This window comes from Balaenoptera borealis, assembly GCF_965194805.1.
Source record: "Balaenoptera borealis genome assembly, chromosome: 5".
NCBI lineage: Eukaryota > Metazoa > Chordata > Mammalia > Artiodactyla > Balaenopteridae > Balaenoptera > Balaenoptera borealis.
In genome coordinates, this window is record NC_138862.1 from 31409980 (window position 1) to 31430886 (window position 20907).

Below are 20907 nucleotides of genomic sequence, written 5' to 3' on the forward strand. Positions count from 1 at the left end.
GGTCCTGAAAGCAATAGGAAGTCACAGCTAGTTGTAAGCAGACAGAACCAATTAAAGTAATATTTTGGAAATATAGCTTTAACTGTGTGGTATGTATGAGGAGGACAGTCAGTGTGATCAACCAGAAGCTATTGCAACAATGTGTGTGTGAAATAACAAAGACCATCAGTGAAAATCAAGAAGAAAAATCAGATATGAAAAGAATGTAAAGATAACTTCTTCATTAATTTGTATCATTTCTGAGAATCTAGTAAGAGCATATTCTTATGCAAGCTCTTAAAAAATTCATTTTAAAATTTTAGAATTTTTTTCTGAACTAGTATGTTAGTGTACTTGTTAAAAAATAGAAGTGTGACGATAAATATTTGTGAAAGAGCCGAGGACGTGCATTTCCAGAAATCACTCCAAGGCATGTTGATGTTTTAAAAGTTAATATTGCTAATTTAAAAAAGGATTACCCCTTCTTAATTCTTTTAGCCAATGTCTCTTTTGTCAATTTGCCAACAAATAAGAGAATTTTCTCCTTTAATATATTTCAGCTCTATTATAGTCAAGGTGCCTAAAAAATAAATCATATATTTGAATGCAGTGTAACTTACAAAATATAACTCACCAAGAAACTGAAATATACAGTTTTCTTACTATCTAAGAGCTACCAAAAAAGTCAGAGTGTTAATAATGCCTTTGATAGTTTTGATGCAGCCAGAGTTGTATACATATCTAAATTATCGGTAATTGATAATCAAGCAGCTAGAGATAAGATACAAAATTAATGATCTTATCAGCAGTACCTTTAATCTAAGCAATTGCACTTTATGACTGAACGTTGTGTGTGTGTGTGTGTGTGTATGTTATTTTAGGTAAAATACAGTATAAAAGAGAAAAATGATGGTGAATACTTAGTGTTATCTAAATATAATCAATGTTATTTAATAAAACCAATTCATATTCTACACAGGTATGACATCAAAGATGATTACACACTGAGAATTAAAAAGGCCATGAGTACAGATGAAGGCACATATATGTGTATTGCTGAGAATCGGGTTGGAAAAGTGGAAGCTTCTGCTACCCTCACAGTCCGAGGTAAGAGCCTTAAGATGTGAAATACAATTGAACCAGCAGGCTAATATTTGGTTAAATTGGTAAGTGAACTCACAATCAAAATAATAGCTTACCCTGTTTTATTATTACATTAAAATGCCTAGATTTTGTGTCCTGTCTATTTTTAGTTGAAATAAAATTACTTTCAAATTTGGGTTTGAAGGGATGATCATTTGAAGTGATTAATTTTTATTTAATAAATAATAACTAATGTAGTTTAAAAGTAAATCTTAAAAATAGGAAAGATTTGCACTAATCTTTTATGTTTCCAATGTTTTGAACTATTTACTGCTTTTTAATGTCACTAGTTTCAAAGGTACTTGGTTTTCTGTTTACTAGATTGTCACTTTATACTAGTAGACTTTTTTTGAAATTCTTTTTTATTTCAGCATTCAAAAAGCAATCTGAAAAAGCTAACACTGCTTCCAAAGGTGAAAAACGGACACAAAGGAGCTCCCATGTTGAGAAAATCTGATTTAGAGAGTGATTTGTGAAGTTCATTCGCCTTAAAAAATTGAAATAGTCAGTGCCGCTCCTGTAATAACTTTCACTTTCTGGGTGTCATGCACTTTCTCAGTCATGGAATAATGTTCGTTTATAGACTCCCTGCAATTGCTTATAAGTGAAAGAAAGCATTACTTAACCCTGCAGTGAACTAGAATGAATTAACTATCTTCCTGGTGGTGCATGTTGATCCACGTGAGTGAATTATATAGCCCACGGTACCAAGTAGTACCAAGTACACAGCTACGCTTACTCTCGCCAGGTAGATATTACCCATGGCATTGTTTACACTCACAGAACTTCAGAGATAGGCAAGTACAGCCATTGCTCTGTCTTTCAGCCTTTCTTCCAGTACCTTAACTGATGCCTCCTCCTCCCATCCCTCGTGATAAGGAAGCTGGCTGCATGTTTATATCCATGTCTCACTTGCATCTCACCCTGTTTAGTCAGACCTCTTAGCCTTGTGCAGCTTTGCTTGCAGAAGTTTTCATAAGATTAGGAGAAAGTCTTGGAGGAATTTGGATTGGCAAGAAGTGTGTCAGGGATTCTCAGACTGGTCCTCTAGCTGGTAAGAAAAATGATTTTTGCCAGATGTATGATTTGGGCATCATATCATTTAAAAAAAAAACCTTCCTCCAGGTAAATATTAGGAGACATTTACTCTGGATACCTAGAAAAAAAACTGGTGAGTTCCAGACTTCTCAATCACTTCATTACTATTCCACTTAATCCATTTTTCCCCCATCCAGATATTCTAGTGTGGACTTAGATATAAAATAAACTTAGACAAAATTAGCAAGCTAGTTGCTTAAAAAGATTTTCATTCCTCATTAGTTAACAGATCACAAAAAGCTATGATGATACACCAATTGAATATATATACTGATAATATATGATCAAAATCTGATTTGTAAGACACTTTAGTATAGTTAACCTACATTTTCTGGTACGTGATTATATATTTATGTATATTTGTTTGCTTTTATCTAGTCAGTCCTTTGCAAAAGCAATTCACTTGACCATAATTCCCCCAAAGTTTGTTTGTTTTTTCTAAAGTAAGTGGAAAAAGAAAATAAACAACTAACCAAGAAGTGTTCCCCTCAAAAAAATATTTGCTGACTAAACAAATGGTGAGAAAATGCCAGGAGTTGTTTGTTTGTAGAAGCAGCAGGGTTCCTTTTATACTTGAATGCTTGGATGAATGAGATTTGAAGTGGTCTGTTTGCTTTAAAATCTTTCCCAGCTAATTGTTTTCATAATTTGTTGAAAGTTTCAGGTTTACCATTTCATTTAACAAAGCATGCTACTCCTGGATGGATGTTTGAAGCTAATTTACAAAACTAATAGAAAGAGTTGTTTGTTTTCAATAGGATTTTTTTTTTTAAATCAGCAAACCTTAATGGTCTCTCCCCTAATCTGTGTCCTGTAAATAGATTAGAGCGTTTAATCTGTGTAGTATGCATTTCATCTAAGACTGAAACCTCAAAAACAGGGTTAAAGAATGAAAATCTCCATAATATAATAGAATGTGGAGTAAAAATTGTTTAAAAATACTTTTTACCATTAGGAAAAGCGGTTGGGATTTCTCATACTAAGAGGTTAACGGAAAAAAAAAACATATTATCTACGGCTTATTTTTTTTACACTCGTTTTTCTATGCACATAAATGAAATGTTCAGCCCTTCTCTGGATTGTTTTATTAGAACAGGGTCAACTGACCCAAGAGGCCACATCCATTTTCATCCATTTAATGCAGGGACACAGTTTAGTTTAATTTGCTGATTTTGAAAACATCCACCTGCTGGGTTTTTTTTCAGGATGAAATGTTGCTATGTTACAAAGACAAGTTTTATTGTGATGTTTCTGCTACAATTTTATCATGATATTCACTTTAGCCAATTTGGGAAAAGAAAAAGAAGTTTTATAATCACAATCTGAAACAGACTTACTCAATTGTTTTCCACTTCAGAAATATGGTGAAAATAGAGTATAAAATTAAACTTAACAGCAAGTAGCTCCCTTTGCTGACTTGACAAACATAAAATTCGAAAGAAATATTGCTAGACAATAATAAGCCTCCTAGCATTTATATTCTAATCAAATATTTCATGATCTAATAGAACTTTTTTAAAGTGGCTCCAAAATGAGTGAACACAAACTGCATATTCGTAAACATATTTTTTTCCCATTTTTCAGTTGCTTAAATTGGCTTTGCATAAATCAAGGCTTCATTGGGAAAACTATCTTGGTTCTAGAGCAATAAAGCTTTAATTTTTTTGGAATTTTCCTAGACTAAGAAATATATTTTATTTCTTTAAAACAAGATTTCTCACCATGTTTTTTTCCTTTTCTCTCTTTACAATCATAGACTCAAAATGCCTTTTTGTTTCTAAAGGAAACATTATGTTTCAGATTCAGCTGGAGGTGACACCTGAAAAATGCAAATTCAAAAGTGAAACACAAAGTACTTTTACTACTAGACATTGGCAAAATCAAGAGAAATCTCATCAGTTAGAATAAGGCACAACTTCATTATGTTAGTCTGTTTTGTTCTTAGTTGTTATTTTTGTGCCCCCCCCCCCCGCAAAAAAAGAAAGAAATTATTGTGCATAGTTCAACTTACTTTCTCCCTCTTGCTATAGTAAACCCACTATAGACTGTAGGACACACTAGAGTTTCACTAAGCCAGAATTTTCATTCAGCTGCTATAATTGCTTTAGTCTTCTTTGAGTTGTATTACCCCCCCTTTAATTGTGAATAATATTCTAAGACCATGAATCTCATAGAGAAGAAACTCCAATATAGTTTCAAAGATTGCACAGAACTAGAATTGTGATGTATTTGTTGAGTGAATGAAGGTCTATAAATATTGTTTCAATGGCTATATCTATCTCACCATGCCAACAAGTCATCAAGACAAAACTACTCATAAGTTCGAGAGTTACATTGTATTCACACTGGAGCTTTACCCACTGGGGTATGGGTGAAACACTTCTTTCCTGAATAAATTTATATTTTGAAATGTAAGATTTAATAAAAGTTCAAATGCTACTAAATCTATTTCTTCTTCCTTTGAAAATGGAACCATATGTTTTATATTTGTCCATTGCTTTTATATAAAGTGGTTTACTATCTAAATTGATTTGGCATTATTCTTTTTAAAGAAAGTATTATTAAGCCCATGTGTGTCTCTTACAGTTTCTGTGCACTAAAAAAAGGGGGCAGTCTATGACAACTGATTTTAGTGATTGAAAGTTATAGAATAATAAAAAAAAATAATAATTTGTTGAAGCAGCAGTTTGAAAGCCATTCTCAGTATGAACAAGAATCTATTTGTCAGTCATTGTTTCCTGCCCTCCGCCAAAAAAAGAAAATAGCTTAACAGTAGTTAGAGAGCTACTCAGTTGAAATCTCTAAGGATGTTCCAACCTATCTATTATATTTTCATCTACCCTGTCCACGGATGAAAAGTGATGTGATCTTAACTTATTACTGGCTGAAACGCAGCATCAGGGGCTTTTCTGTAGTCCTTGTAATGGTTCTGACTAACCATGCTTAAAATCCAATTGCTATTTAAATCAGACAGCAAGGCCTTCTTTTATTGACATGACATTTGCTAGTCTGTGACTTGAATAGTTATATTCATCAGGTTCTTAACTTTGGGGTAACACAAGGCTGTTTAACTCTAAAAAGATCTTTGAAATAATAACTAGAGTAAATGATGATGACAATAAGACCTTATGTAAAGTATCTCTCAAATTGCTTAGAGTTAATCTCGGTGTGCAAAGTAATTATTTTCTTAGAGTTCTATTTATAATTACATTCAGTTTTTATCAAACTAGGACATCCTGTTCATACTTGAATAATGAGACTAGAAATCACCCTACTGTCCATACTTAAATGTAACATTACACATCATGCATTCTGATAATTTTCTTTTCTTTCTTTTTTTTTAATTTCTTTTTTATGTTCTCACCACACCATTGTAATGTCTACAGCTCGCCCTGTTGGTAAGTAGCCATCCTTCTATCCATTTCGCATGGCTTTGTACAATGCTTCATAGCTCATGCATAGTAGGATATGACTGAATGAAATACATTTGTTCACCCCTGTTAAAATATTACTTGAGGGACTGTCTGCTGTAAAAGTTGCTCCTAACTTTTTCATCACTTTACTAAACCATGTTGTAGTGGCTTTTTGCTACTTAGCAATTAATAGGTAACAATATTCTTGTAAAAGAATATATGAATGATGAATATTATAAATTTCTAACTTTTCTTGAGAAAAATACAATACTTCCTTTTTCTTGTGTGTATAAAATATTCAATTATTAGTTATGTTTGATATTCATTAATATAAAAGATTATGAACTAAATTAAGAAGTTCTATTATTTTATGCACTTTTATTTTAAGCTGCTTAGAGTCTCCGCTCTGTAAGGGTGTTTTTTACTGCTGCATACTTATTATCTGCATGCCTACTTAAAATTTAGTAGAATGCTTCAAGTTACTGTAAGTTGATGCTTACACTAAGAGGAAAAGGGAAGGGTGAGCCGTGTTCTTTGGCATGAAAAGTTGTTTGAATATATCTTATTCTTCATTTGGCTTTGCAAAACTGAAGTTAACAGCTTGCGCTTGCAGTAATTTAAGTGGTAATTATTTGTAAACAAAAATAAAATATTTTCCAATGTATTGATAAACTTTCTGCATCTCTTTTAAAGTTTTGCTTAACCTACCAAGAAATGTGTTTGAATAAAAGAAATCTTGGTAATTGTGTTATAAGTAAATAAATAGATATATGCATAAATGGATGGGTGGGTGAATGAATAAATTAATCTAGTACATTGCTTCTTTAATATACCAAGAGACACTTTAATAAGTTATTCAATTTGACACAGCTTTATAAATGGTCCACCTAACTTCAAAAGCTTTCTTATTATACTGGCTTGACATTGTTGACATTTGATGTGTAGTCATCCAGACTCATAACATCTTTCCCCCGTTGGTTGAAACATTCACAAACATTATTGTTATGTAATGTACTCTTATATGGATAGCAAATACAATAAATAGAACTTTGGCTTCCCAATCGGAATTTCTGCTCTGCCATTTCTGAGCAGTACTTCCTTTGTCAGTTATTCAACATCCCTAATCCCCAATCACTTCCTCTATAAAATGGAGAGAAAAGCCCTGACGTATCAAAACTGCTATAGGAATGAACTGAGTTCAAAATTGATCATATATGTGAAAAAGTTTTGTATGCCAACATTTGTTAACACGTTCCTAGTTTCTGAGACATACATTATTTCACATTTCAGTATTTTTGAAGTATACTTGTGGCTTATGATCAATTTGAACATAAACTGCAGGCATTTTTTCTTAAAACACAATTATTAAATTGATCATGCTTTTTACAATTGATGCTGTTAGAAAATTAAAGAATATACTATAGTTTTTAATTTTTTTGCATTTGTAAGAATTCATATTAATAATAACTTTACATATCTATGGTATGACATCTAAAATTAAGAAGTAAATGGGAAAGAATAAGATAATAACTTCATAAATTAACAGGAAAAATCACATTTAAATTATAGATCTTTATATATAGAGGCCTTATGCCAATAAACCATGACCGCTTGATTTGTATTATTCCACAAGCTCCCGGAATATAGGACAATATGTTAATAATTTCCAATATATTAAAACTCATGAATAAAAATATACCTTGTTTAGAAAATGTGATATACACAGAGTATTGAGATATATTTGTCGCCTACAAGGCATTTCACAAGTTATTTCTGTCTTTTATTCTTTTTTGAAATGATTTCTTAAATTCCCATTGGACTGGAACTAAAGAATAGCTTCTTGACACATTGTACTTTATTCTGGGAAAGTCTGTCATTTCATAAATCTTTCTTAAATGGCTTATGACAGTGCTCAGAAATATGAAGAACTATACTTTAAACTTGACAACTACTATTAATTTGGGAAACTGAATGTTTGATATGCTCGTATTGGATCACCAAAGAAGAGACTGATAATGAGGAAATTAGCCTGCTTTTTCTTTGCATCAACTTTTTACATCAATTTTAATTCAGGGAGTATAGATATGCCAACTTTTGTTGTAAGGTGAGAAGCTACAAATTAAGTAAAATCATGAATTAAATATTCAAATAATAGAAAACTACATTAATATTTGTTACTAGACTAAAAGTTTTTTAACTTTGAAGCTCATAGCAATAGCATAATCAGCATTCTACAAAGTAGAAACCACCGAAGGGGGAGAAAAATCCATCTTTTGATTCTAGTATAAATTATGTGAAGAACTATGTACCAACTATGTAAAATTTAGAGAAAGTTCAAGGGGTAGTTCCTGTCTAAAGCTTTTAAAAGAAAATTAGAAATATATGCATATTCTGGAATACTTACAGATTCAGAAACCAATCACTACATTACATACCAGATGAAACTTGATTGTCTGTGTGGAAAGCCAATTTAGAAATCATTTTAAACCACCAAACTGGATGACTCTTACAAGCTGCATTTGAGTCAAAGAATTGGAAACTCTATGCAATTTACAGTTGGAATAAACACCTTCTTGCTTGTACTTTTGAGAGTGTAAGAAAACTCTTGATTTTGAGGATCATCAATGTGGGAAGTCCTACTGAAAGCAAACAATTACATACTTGCCAATGGAGCAAAGTAGTCTCCAGATTTCACTTCCTCATCTGCAATGTCATCAACACCTCAGAAAGAGTCCTGGAATCTAACTTCCCTAGTTGCTCTTTACCACAAAATCTAGACAAATGCCACTTTGATCATTAAAAATCCACCATCCCTTCTTGTGGTTTTGACTTTTTACTGTTCCAAAGGCATTCTTTATATGAGAGCAAAAGTACATCCTAGGACAGAGTTAAGTCTGAATGCTGAAATATTCATTTGTTTGTTTGGAAGACTCTTTTGATGAGGGAACTGACAGAAGAAAAGGGTCTAAATAGAGATAAATATCTTGCTTCCTATACCCATCTGTCTTATTTTCTGTTGGAAGTCTTTCTCAAGCTTAAAAATAAAAAAGAACATCTATTTTGGAGATGGGCAACACATTTTTTCCTAGCAGCAACTCAAAACATAATGAGTAATTTGGAAAAGGACTGTCAAATCTACCAGCTGCCTTGCTTGTGAAGCTGAGGCCTGCTCCATTTTGTGTCATGTATACCATATGCTAGATGGTGATTGCCTCCAGTATGGAAACTAAAAACTGAGTATATCAGGTGAAACTCATTTAAAATATCAAAAACAAATTGACAATACACAACGTTATGGAAACTTCCAATTATTTCCTAATTTAGTAAATCAAAAGTATGTTTCTTTTTATAGAATATAATTGGCCACACAAGAGTGTATAAGTATTGAGAAATATATACGTTTTTGGCAAAATTCCCATCTTTTATTATTATTATTATTTTAAAGAAGTAGCCACTATTCTGAACAGAAATCTATAGGGACATATTTTTTCAATCTTTTAACTGTTTAAACACAAAAATTAACATCTCTTCATTTTAGAAAGTTCTCTTCTGAGTTGAAGTGGAGTTGTTTTTATAACATGCTCTGAAGCATTTTATTGAGGCCACCAAAAGATCCAATAAAAAGTGAGTGACTGAAAGAATTCATTCAGGAAAAAATAGAAGTCAGATAATGCTTTAAAAATAATGCAACTGGTATTTTCAACACCCCTACCCTCCACCCCACCTTGAAATTTGGAAAATTTAATGTGCTGGATTATAATTCAACTTAATATTGGAAATATTACAGTTTTTTAAAAATCAGAAACTAGGTGGATATTATATATGAATCCTTTCATGTCTAGATCCATTTTTGTGCAAAAGGCATCCTGAGTGTATCTTGGAAGGAAACCTATACTTTTATTCTCTTCAGCCTTTCTTGTTTGGGCAAGGTGTTACCCCATGACCTGAGGTGATCATCTCTCTCCTAGGAGCCCTTGATGTTTCCTACACCTGGCACTAATTAGCTACTTTATGCAGTGTCCCATTTAATTTTTATTAAGCATCACATTTTTCATTGCTCCATATGTTTTGATTAAATTGTAGGTTAAAAAATGCATTGTATTTTGTCTTGTATATTCTAACAGAGTTCCCATAATGTGAAACGTTTAAAATATCTTTAGCTAATACTAATTTTTCAAGTGAAAAACCAGTAGTGGTTACTTCTCATGCTTGGCTGGTTTTAGTCACTGACTTAATTCTTTTGGAAGCACCTTGTGTGTTTGACAATGTCTGTTCAATGCCTCTAATTTGAAGGGTAGGTAGGAAATTACTGAGTCATACTTTCTTTTCTCAGACTTTGGTGAAAATGTTTTATTGTTTTTGTATTGAATGGTACTGTAGGGAAGTACAAGGCTTACAGAATATTTTTATCCTCAGCTGGGATACCATTTTATGAATACAAATATGAATACCAATGTATTCCCTTCTTCCATAACTTTGCTGGGTTATACCTTGGGCCTGATCACCCTGTGTCTAATGTTCCTAGGACGGCACAACCCCTAGAATCTGCAGATTCATCCTTTAATTTACTCTATTTCAAAATGGTTTCTTCTGTTTTATCTCTGAATACTTTTTCTGTCTCACTTCTTTTTCTCAAATACATCAGTTATATTGGCTTTCCTTTGTCTCAGTTCCATATTTGTTAACTTCTCTATAATAATTTTGAAGTCATCATTCTTTCACATTGTATTATTTCTTAATGCCTATTTATCACCTTCCTAACTTTTTCAATTGCAGTTATCATTTTTTCTTATTTCTAAAATATATTTCTTTAATTTACTTTAACTTTTTGTTCACTTCCTTGATAAGCTTGAACAAAGTATTCTTCTTCACTTGTGTTTTAATGCCTTTACCCCTTTTTGAGATTTTTTTTGTTTGTTTCTTTTTTAAAGAGAGGCCCTGTTGTACATAATTCTATTTAGACTATGGACAACTATTTATTCTAAAGTATTTCTGTGTTCCCTTGGGTTATTTTTGGGCGATATAAATGCTTTATCTCCCTTTGATTAATTGATTATGTTCTTTTCTGTCATTAATTAGTAAGTAATTAGTTAATATACAGTTTGCTTTATTTTATTTTATGTAGATCCTGTTTTATTCCCTATTGGATTATTAATCATCTAGTTAACTGCTGAAAATTAGGGTTTACATGTTTGGAGAAGAGAAAGTGAAAAGTATCAGGGTCATTCAGTAACCTCTACTTGGACTTTTATCTGGAATATTTTTTCAAAAAATATGCTATTTTCTCCTTGGTAAGCTAGTGATTCTAGTAATACACAGCACACCACTTTATGTTACAAGCTCTCTGTATTCCATAGGAAACACTCTTCATCTTCCTTCATACTCCCTGCTTTGTAATGAAGATGGTTTTTAGGTATTCCAGTTTTCTACTGCTGCATAACACGTTACCACAAATTGAACGACTTAAACAGCACCCGTTTTTTAGGCCGCGGTTCTGTAGATCAGAAGTCCAACCAGACTCAACTCGGTCCTCTTTTTAGCACCTCACAGGCTAAATCAAGATGTTGATCAGGCTGAGCGCTTCTCTGGAGACTCTCCAGAATAATCTACTTCAGAATTCATGCAGGTGGTTGGCAGTATTGAGTGCTTTGTGGTTGTAGGATTGAAGTCCCCATTTCCTTGTTGGCTGCCAGCCAGAAGTTGCTCACAGTTCACTTGCTAACCTTTGCACGTGGCTGCCACAGCCTTCAAAGTCAGCAGTGATCCCTTGAATCCTTCAGGGGCTTTGCTTTGTATCTCTCTCACTTCCCAGTCTGCTATCAGCTAGAGAAAATTCCCTGACTGAAAGGTCTTATGTGATTGGGTTAGATCCCTAAACTAATCTTAAGGTCCCTAAGACCTATCTTAAGGTCAACTGATTAGTTACCTTAATTACATCTGCAGAATCCCTTTTGTCACATAACATAACATAACCATGGGAGTAACTCCATGAAGGGAAGGTCATGGGGGCCCCCTTAAATTTTCGCCATCCATAGTAGGCTTGGCTTTTTCTTTCCTTCAATACCTTCTCTCCAGACTTCTTAATTTTAGTTGGTTATCTGCAAAGTCATGTCTCATATTTCCCAAGTCTCCTTCTTGACTCTAGATCTCCTTTCTTTCTATCAAAGGATCATGGAATGGGCTCTCACAGTATTGACAGAAAATTTTTGTGAAATTGGCATTGAGAGAGGATTGTGGATGGGGCTAGCTGTTGCTCACCTTGCATCCTCATTTTCCTCCAGATTTGACCTTGTTTGGCAGGGGTACTTCACAATTTGTGGTTTGAGGCAATGGTAGTTTTTCCATATTATTCATTTATTTTGTTATGTTCAATAGAGGAAGGTGGAGCAATAAGCCTCTACTCCATTACTCATTAATTTTGGGGTCTATCCAAATGAAAATAAAATAAACACTAAATTTGTTAACTTAGTAGTTAAAAGTACTATAAATCAAATATCACAATAATGTAAATATTCTGGCTAGAAACAGTATTATGAGATTAGTATTAAGAGATTTCACTGGCTATTGCCAGAAAGAAATAGCATCAATATTTTAGTCACACCTTCTTAGAAAGTAAAAATTTTCACTTTTATAAGTTATAATAACTTGGTGACAGAAAGATATCATCATATCTATTTACATATGTATATACTGTAAAATATATATCATGATGTGCATTACACCTAAATATTATATGCATGACATTTGAATTACTGCACTACTTATTTAAACATATTAAATGTCACTCAAAGGAATAGTACATAATTAGATTCATTAAAAATATATAAACTACCAAATTAAATTAAATTTTGAGTTAAAATACGTCTGAAAGCTTTTTTAAATCTCTTATGGCAAACATGGCTTCCCAGATTCACTGAGGCTATTATTTTCATCTCCCCTACAAAACTATTAGCTCTTTGTCAGTAAATACATTGTTGTATTTATCTTTCTGCTGCCTCTAGGTCTAGCATAACATTTACATGTGGGAGGGGCACGCCAAATGTTGGTGCAGTTAATTGATACACACATATGCATACATAGGTAATACTTGCCTAGAAAATGTTTATGCAAGCAGTTTTAAATAGTGCTATAAAAAGATTAAGCAACATTAATGGTAACAGGCCAATCATATAGTCCCCATTCTGCTAGTAGGAGATAAAACACAACAGAAAAGAAGGCACTAATGAGTTAGGATGGTGCCTTACTAAGCGTGTAATTAATGTTATTAAGAAACATTGCAGTTGCATATTAAAATTCCGTTAACTAAGCAGCCCTTCAGCTTCAGTACATTTGTTCCTTGCTTGCAACTTTCCCCCCTTTTTTTTTCTGATTGGCATCTTCATGCAGTCTTTTTCTAAAAAAATGAGATAATGGGATGTGATCAGCCTTTGTGGTTTAGCTAGAGTGCTGACATGACAGTTCTGGCAAGTTGACAGGTTAAGTGAGTGAAAATGGATGTCTTGTCTCACCATTTACATGAAGAGCCATTTTTAAGCTATAGTTTTCCCTCCTCACCTCCACACTTACAACCTCTTCTACCCACAATACTGAGAACTCTAGTTTTCCCAGTTAGTATCTGGAGAGGGTTTTTTTCACCACTACTTGAACTACTTTTCTTCTGCTGGTGGAAATGAGATCTTTTTCAAAAATAATGTAAATATTGCCTCATTTAATGATTCATTAGTTTTTAAATTAATAGTATTTTCCTTGAAAATTAACAGTCCCTTAAAGAAAACAAAATTTTATTATTTTATTTCCTACTCAGTATTTTAGTTCGGAAAGCAAAGTAGAGAAGCAAAGCTAGATTGGTGAAGGACAGTATAATATGGGAAAATGTGATTTACAATTCAGAATTTGTTTAAATTTAATTTTTTTCTTAATTTGTAACTTGTAGAATTCAAAAGTTTACGAAATTTGCATGTTAGATTTCAGAATGATTTCCTATAGTTACATGATTTTCTGTACTTGCCTATAATTTAAGTGCAAATCTGAAATATAATAAAATCTAAAATGATCTGTAAACATATCCAACTTAGATACTTTATGAGTTAGCTATTTCATTTATTACAATATAGAAATATTTAATACCATTAGAGGATTAAGTTGGACTTGCTAAAGCCAGTAAAGACCATTTTACACAGAAAAATACATGGTTCCACCAATATAATCCTTCAGTTTAACAAACAGACTTACCTGCTTTTCTAAAGGTGTCAGTGAAGCCAGGTGATGGTAATGGTGCATTGGTGCAGTCTGGAAAACTTCTATCTCTAACATAATGCATGTATTTTTCCCTCTGTGAGGAACAACCTCACACCCTTCCTTTCTTACTTACTTAATCTCAAAAGAACAAATCTCTCTCTCGCTCTCTCTTTTTCTCTTTCAATGCTTTCCCCAACTGTTGGAGACAGACTGAGTCAAGTTACTCTCGTAATGGTGGGACATCCTGTATTACAGCAATTACCATGTTCATCATGTTGTGTCATGATTGATTGTTTGCATGTGAGTTTCCTCTGGTAGGCGGTAAGTTCCAGAGAACAGAGATTTTAGTACCCTCAGACCCTGACACCATATAAAACCAGTAAATGTTTGCTTAAAATAATTAAATGCTATTATGAGTTAAAGTGCCAACAAACATCTGAATTCATTTCTAGTACAAATTTATAATAATAAATTATTATTTTTATATTTATTTAATAATTTATTATTATTAAATAATAAGAATTTTATTTATTTATTTATTATTTTTTCCAGTAATATGTTGCCTTAAAAAAATTAAGGTCAAATATGGCTATGTGATGAATTGGGAGATTGGGATTGACATGTATACACTAATATGTATAAAATAGATAACTAATAAGAACCTGCTGTATAAAAAATAAATAAAATAAAATTCAAAAATTTAAAAAAAGTTGGCTATGTGGTGGAGCTGTTTATTATAACACTGTTTTTATATGCTTGCAGTGAGATCTAAATGTGCAGGGTATTTTGAACCAAATGAGTTTATCCTTTTCAAAGGCATTCTATTTATTCTAGATAATTGTAGAATTATTTCATTTCTTATATTTACATTGCTCATTTTCAAGGAGAAGCATATTATCTGTGACTATACATTAAAGAACATGGTTTTAATCACTATCACAAAACATACACATACTTTTTTGTTTGTATGTCACATTTTCACCAAAACTCAGTACCTTTGACCCTCTTTGGAATTGCTTTCCCAGTTATTATAAATGTCAGTTGAGAAGGCCACTTACATTATTTTATAGTTATACTATATAATACATTTGACTAGCTTCATGGCCTACTTTAGTCATCCGATTTTGAACAACCATGAGTTACTTTTAGTTTTCAATATTATATGAACCTTCAAAAATTAGTCTTCCCACAGTCAATAAATTCCACAGCAGTGGTTAAAAAATATAAAGAGTATAGCTGCAAAATTGGAACACGTCTTTACTCATACAAGGATTGAATGCAGTTTGTACATGCGAGGGCTCTCATAGGTGGAGAGTAGAATATGAAATCTAAATAGATGAAGAATCTAAAGATTTTGATTCATTTCAGTCATTTTATTTTTTTGACCACTATACTTTCCATATTTATGAGAACAACAGACTATTCAGTAGTTTTACTTTTTCATTTTGACATTAAGAAAGCATATATATATATATATATGTATATATATAAAACATATATATTGAGAGAGAGATTATTAGATTATTGTTGAAAAAAGGTATAGATGTTGGTTTTTGTTATGGAATAAGAATTTTTAATATTAGTTAGAAGTAAGGTACTGGCTAGAAATCACAGCACTCATCCAGAAGAGTTATTGCCATGGACTCAGTAAGAAAATGATTAATTGGAAAGGTAGGTAATTTAACAATTTGATCGTTTATATTCCTGAAAAATAGTGACAAATGAACAAAATGTGATTAAGTGGGGTTTATAAAAATGATCATTTTAAATCCTATATCCCTAAGTTATATTTTTCATTATAAATTCATTACTTCCTCTGAAATGGATTATGTGTTAATAAGTTTCAAATCAAATATTTTTATGACATTATGCATTTTCAGTATTATTAACAGAAATTCTTTTGAAATCAAGTGAAGTGTTAAATAGTAAAAATTCAATAGAATTAAATAAGTTGAAGAAACAATCATTTATCAATTAGAAGCCAGCCTGTTCTGATTACTGAGTAAGCATTCATCTCTTGCTCCTGCTCTACATTTCATGTTAATGAAATGAATTTTTGCTATTTCTTGTTGCTGAGGCTAAGCCTATTAACTAATTTTTTTTGCAGGAACTTTTAGAATTGGTAAACATTTTTATGTTGTTTTTGTCACTCTGGGGTGGTTGGCTGCTCATTTATAGTCTTTAAGTTATAGATTTTCATTTGGTGTATTGGGCATTCTTTACAGAGGGGCATATAAGAATCAGTTAGGAAAATTTTGCAAACATATTTTCTTTGACTTCTCCCCACCCAAATTACTATAATAGTGAGTTACTGTCACTGGTAAGAATGCATCATATTCTTTAGTATGATGAGATGGAAGAAAACGAGAGTATCTGCTTTAAATCAAGAATTTTATTTAGTGTTCACTATTTGGAGATTTTCCAGGCCAAATAAAGATACCATTTCATTGCAAAATAGTAGAAAGCACACCATACCACTAAAGGTTTACAATGGAACAGAAGAATCAAGGCACACAGGGGGAACAAATAGAGAAACAAGACAATACAAGCAAGGGCAAGTACCTTAAGTGGGAAGAACACAAGAAAAGTACAAGATTAGAGTGTGTTCAGGTTAACCGTTGTCGACAAGGTGGATCAAAGGATAATAGACATCAAGATGGATTAACCACTAGAACAAGCAAATACGCATGCAAGTGATTGAAAGTAGACTGGTCTGCTGAAATGTTGGAGCTAGTTTAGGGACAGGTGAGCATCAGGATGGTAAAACCCTGGGCCAACTGATGGAAGACAAAATGCTACACAGAGGAGAATGATTTGCAAGCATTGCAATGGCAAGCAATAGAAAAAGCACTGTAGGTTTTTGAATAAAGAATCACTTGAAATAAGTATACTTAAGAAAGGTTGTACTTACAGGTGGCGCAGAAAGAGCAAGATTATAGGTTTTATGTACTTTAACAATAAAAGCAATTATTTAGGAAAAACATGTTATGATTTTAACAACATTATACCATATTGGAAATTATAGCATATCATTCTTACCCTTCAGTTTGGTAATAGACATGACAGATTCTCAGTTAGTCATATGGTTTGAAGTAAACCATATGTGTTTAAGAGTTCCAACTATATCAGATAGATCAGAAGTCAAGTCCTTCTTCCTATCTATTGATTTAATCTTTAAAAGCCTTCAGGAGATTCAATTTTCTGGTCTTTACATCATAATGATAGAAGTTAAGACATAGGGCTCTTTGGATATTAAATGAGATAATGCCTCTGGATGGTTTAACACACCTCCTGGCACTTAATAAGCACTCAATTAATTTTAATTATTGTTGTTGTATTAAGCAGTTTTCAACTTGCATATCTTTAAAACAAGCAAATGATGGAAGAATGTCTGTTTCAAATATGCTTATAGAATATATTATAATTTAACAAGCAAACAATATTAAATAGAAAAAAATTTTATACTTGAGTTTAGGATACAAAGTTCATAATGTTTATTGTTACAGAAGAAGAAGCTTATTCACTCAGGTGCAAAATTGTACCCAAAGGAAGAGCTGCTGGGTGTGCCTATAACCACTCTATCACATATTAATGTATGCAAATTCTTCATGACTGTCTCCATGTTCATGTCTGCCATGGAAAGTCATATTTTCCTGTAAAAACAACTCTGAACACGATGTGATAACCTTTAGGGTTCCCCATCCCACATCTCCAAGCCCACCTCACGCAAGGCCTATGCTTCCTACTCGTGTTCAGCCATCTGATTTCCATATCACCCACTCACTCACGGCAGCGGGCATTAGCGTAACAGAGCTGTAGTGTGACTTTGATTGAAGCCAGCTTGGGCTGAATGCAGTATCAAAGCATAACTTAGCAGAAATCAAATCTAATTTACTGCGCATTGTATTTAAATTCTCAAAAACACAGTTTTGGGTGAACAGTACCAGACCTCTAATCTTTTTTTTTTTTTTCCTGTGTCTTCTTCTAAGACCTTTTATTTTATTAGGTCTTATATTTAGTTTCTTGATAAAATTTCCTTAATTTTTTTTTAACATCTTTATTGGGGTATAATTGCTTTACAATGTTGTGTTAGTTGCTGCTGTATAACAAAGTGAATCAGCTATATGTATACATATATCCCCATATCCCCTCCCTCTTGCGTCTCCCTCCCACCCTCCTTATGCCACCCCTCTAGGTGGTCGCAAAGCAATGAGCTGATCTCCCTGGGCCATGCAGCTGCTTCCCACCAGCTATCCATTTTACATTTGGTAGTGTATATATGTCAATGTTACTCTCACTTCGTCTCAGCTTACTCTTCCCCCTCCCTGTGTCCTCAAGTCCATTCTCTACATCTGTGTCTTTATTCCTGTCCTGCCCCTAGGTTCATCAGAACCACTTTTTTTTTTTTTTTTTTAGATTCCATATATATCTCTTAGCATACGGTATTTGTTTTACTCTTTCTGACTTCACTCTGTATGACAGACTCTAACTCCATCCACCTCACTACAAATAACTCAATTTCATTTCTTTTTATGGCTGAGTAATATTCCATTGCATATATGTTCCACATCTTCTTTATCCATTCATCTGTTGATGGACACTTAGGTTGCTTCCGTGTCCTGGCTATTGTAAATAGTGCTGCAATGAACACTGTGGTACATGACTCTTTTTGAATTATGGTTTTCTCAGGGTATATGCCCAATAGTGGGATTGCTGGGTTGTATGGTAGTTCTATTTTTAGTTTTTTAAGGAACCTCCATACTGTTCTCCATAGTGGCTGTATCAATTTACATTCCCACCAACAGTGCAAGAGGATTCCTTTTTCTCCACACCCTCTCCAGCATTTATTGTCTGTAGATTTTTTGATGATGGCCATTCTGACTGGTGTGAGGTGATACCTCATTGTAGCTTTGATTTGCATTTCTCTAATGATTAGTGATGTTGAGCATCCTTTCATGTGTTTGTTGGCAATCTGTATATCTTCTTTGGAGAAATGTCTATTTAGGTCTTCTGCCCATTTTTGGATTGGGTTGTTTGCTTTTTTGATATTGAGCTGAGTGAGCTGCTTGTAAATTTTGGAGATTAATCCTTTGTCAGTTGCTTCATTTGGAAATATTTTCTCCCATTCTGAGGGTTGTCTTTTCGTCTTGTTTATGGTTTCCTTTGCTGTGCAAAAGCATTTAAGTTTCATTGGGTCGCATTTGTTTATTTTTGCTTTTATTTCCATTTCTCTAGGAGGTGGGTCAAAAAGGATCTTGCTGTGATTTATGTCATAGAGTGTTCTGCCTATGTTTTCCTCTAAGAGTTTGATAGTGTCTGGCCTTACATTTAGGTCTTTAATCCATTTTGAGTTTTTTTGTGTGTATGGTGTTAGGAAGTGTTCTAATTTCATTCTTTTACATGTAGCTGTCCAGTTTTCCCAGCACCACTTATTGAAGAGGCTGTCTTTTCTCCATTGTATACTCTTGCCTCCTTTATCAAAGATAAGGTGACCATATGTGCGTGGGTTTATCTCTGGGCTTTCTATACTGTTCCATTGATCTATATTTCTGTTTTTGTGCCAGTACCATACTGATTACTGTAGCTTTGTAGTTTAGTCTGAAGTCAGGGAGCCTGGTTCCTCCAGCTCCGTTTTTCTTTCTCAAGATTGCTTTGGCTATTTGGGGTCTTTTGTGTTTCCATACAAATTGTGCAATTTTTTGTTCTAGTTCTGTGAAAAATGCCATTGGTAGTTTGATAAGGATTGCACTGAATCCTATAGTATAGTCATTTTCACAATGTTGATTCTTCCAATCCAAGAACATGGTATATCTCTCCATCTGTTTATATCATCTTTAATTTCTTTCATCAGTGTCTTATAGTTTTCTGCATACAGGTCTTTTGTCTCCTTAGGTAGGTTTATTCCTAGGTATTTTACTCTTTTTGTTGCAGCGGTAAATGGGAGTGTTTCCTTAATTTCTCTTTCAGGTTTTTCATCATTAGTGTATAGGAATGCAAGAGATTTCTGTGCATTAATTTTGTATCCTGCTACTCTACCAAATTCATTGATTAGCTCTAGTAGTTTTCTGGTAGCATCTTTAGGATTCTCTCTGTACAGTATCATGTCATCTTCGAACAGTGACAGTTTTACTTCTTCTTTTCCAATTTGGATTCCTTTTATTTGTTTTTCTTCTCTGATTGCTGTGGCTAAAACTTCCAAAACTATGTTGAATAATAGTGGTAAGAGTGGGCAACCTTGTCTTGTTCCTGATCTTAGAGGAAATGGTTTCAGTTTTTCACCGTTGAGACAAACCTCTAATCTTAATTGACCTTTTTATATCTGGGTCTAGTCCTCTGGAAATCACACTAGGTACTTTTCTTAAGGAGCTATTGTTTTTAACTAGTACATGTGTAATTGAACATTGAATTGTGCCACTCTGTTTTCTTCATTTCATTTCTTGTTATAGCTGAAGCAATAAAGTATCATCCCTTAATAGGTTAAGCAAGTCGGTCGTTACATCATAGTTACAAGAGATTTGTCTAATGCTTCAGGTTTTAGAGAAGACATAAAAAATATGTATTTTGTAGTCTTCTGTCTTAGAAATATATGAGAATTGCCATTTCTATAACTAGCATATTCTTCTGGAGTTTATAACTCAAACTCTTTAATTCACATTGGGTTTAAATATGTGTTTTGGATTGTCATCCTGAGGACCTAGTTGTGTTTTTTCATATTTAATGAGAGCCATCATAGAAAATCCATTTTGTGTATAGCACACTTTGTGCTATCGTGCTGTGTTGATAAAATGCCACCTCTCTGCCTACTCCCTCCCATTGGTGCCATCGGCCAAGTACTGTCTTTTCAAACCATTTTCACTGCCACCTGGCAGAAATACTGAAACTGTGAAGTGTTATCAGAAGAATTATTGATGCAGTTTTTCATTTTAAAACCTCAAAAATAAATTCCTTCAGCTGATATCCCTTCACAGAAGATTACAGTATAGGTCTTGGGCAGAGAAGGAGAGTCTACATAAGTAAAAGTGATTGATGCAGTTGG

The 20907-nt window shown here is 33.2% G+C and overlaps 1 protein-coding gene across 12 annotated transcripts in view; it reads left to right on the plus strand.

The window, feature by feature from the left end:
- The window catches only part of ROBO2 (roundabout guidance receptor 2), a 1241430-nt gene that overhangs the window by 1113474 nt on the left and 107049 nt on the right, over positions 1-20907 (plus strand). For all 12 annotated transcript variants that reach the window (XM_082392595.1, XM_082392596.1, XM_082392600.1 and 9 more), the window contains exons 6-7: positions 959-1086; positions 5607-5618. In XM_082392595.1, coding sequence (XP_082248721.1) covers positions 959-1086; positions 5607-5618 — 140 coding nt within the window. The remainder of the gene's footprint in view (positions 1-958; positions 1087-5606; positions 5619-20907) is intronic.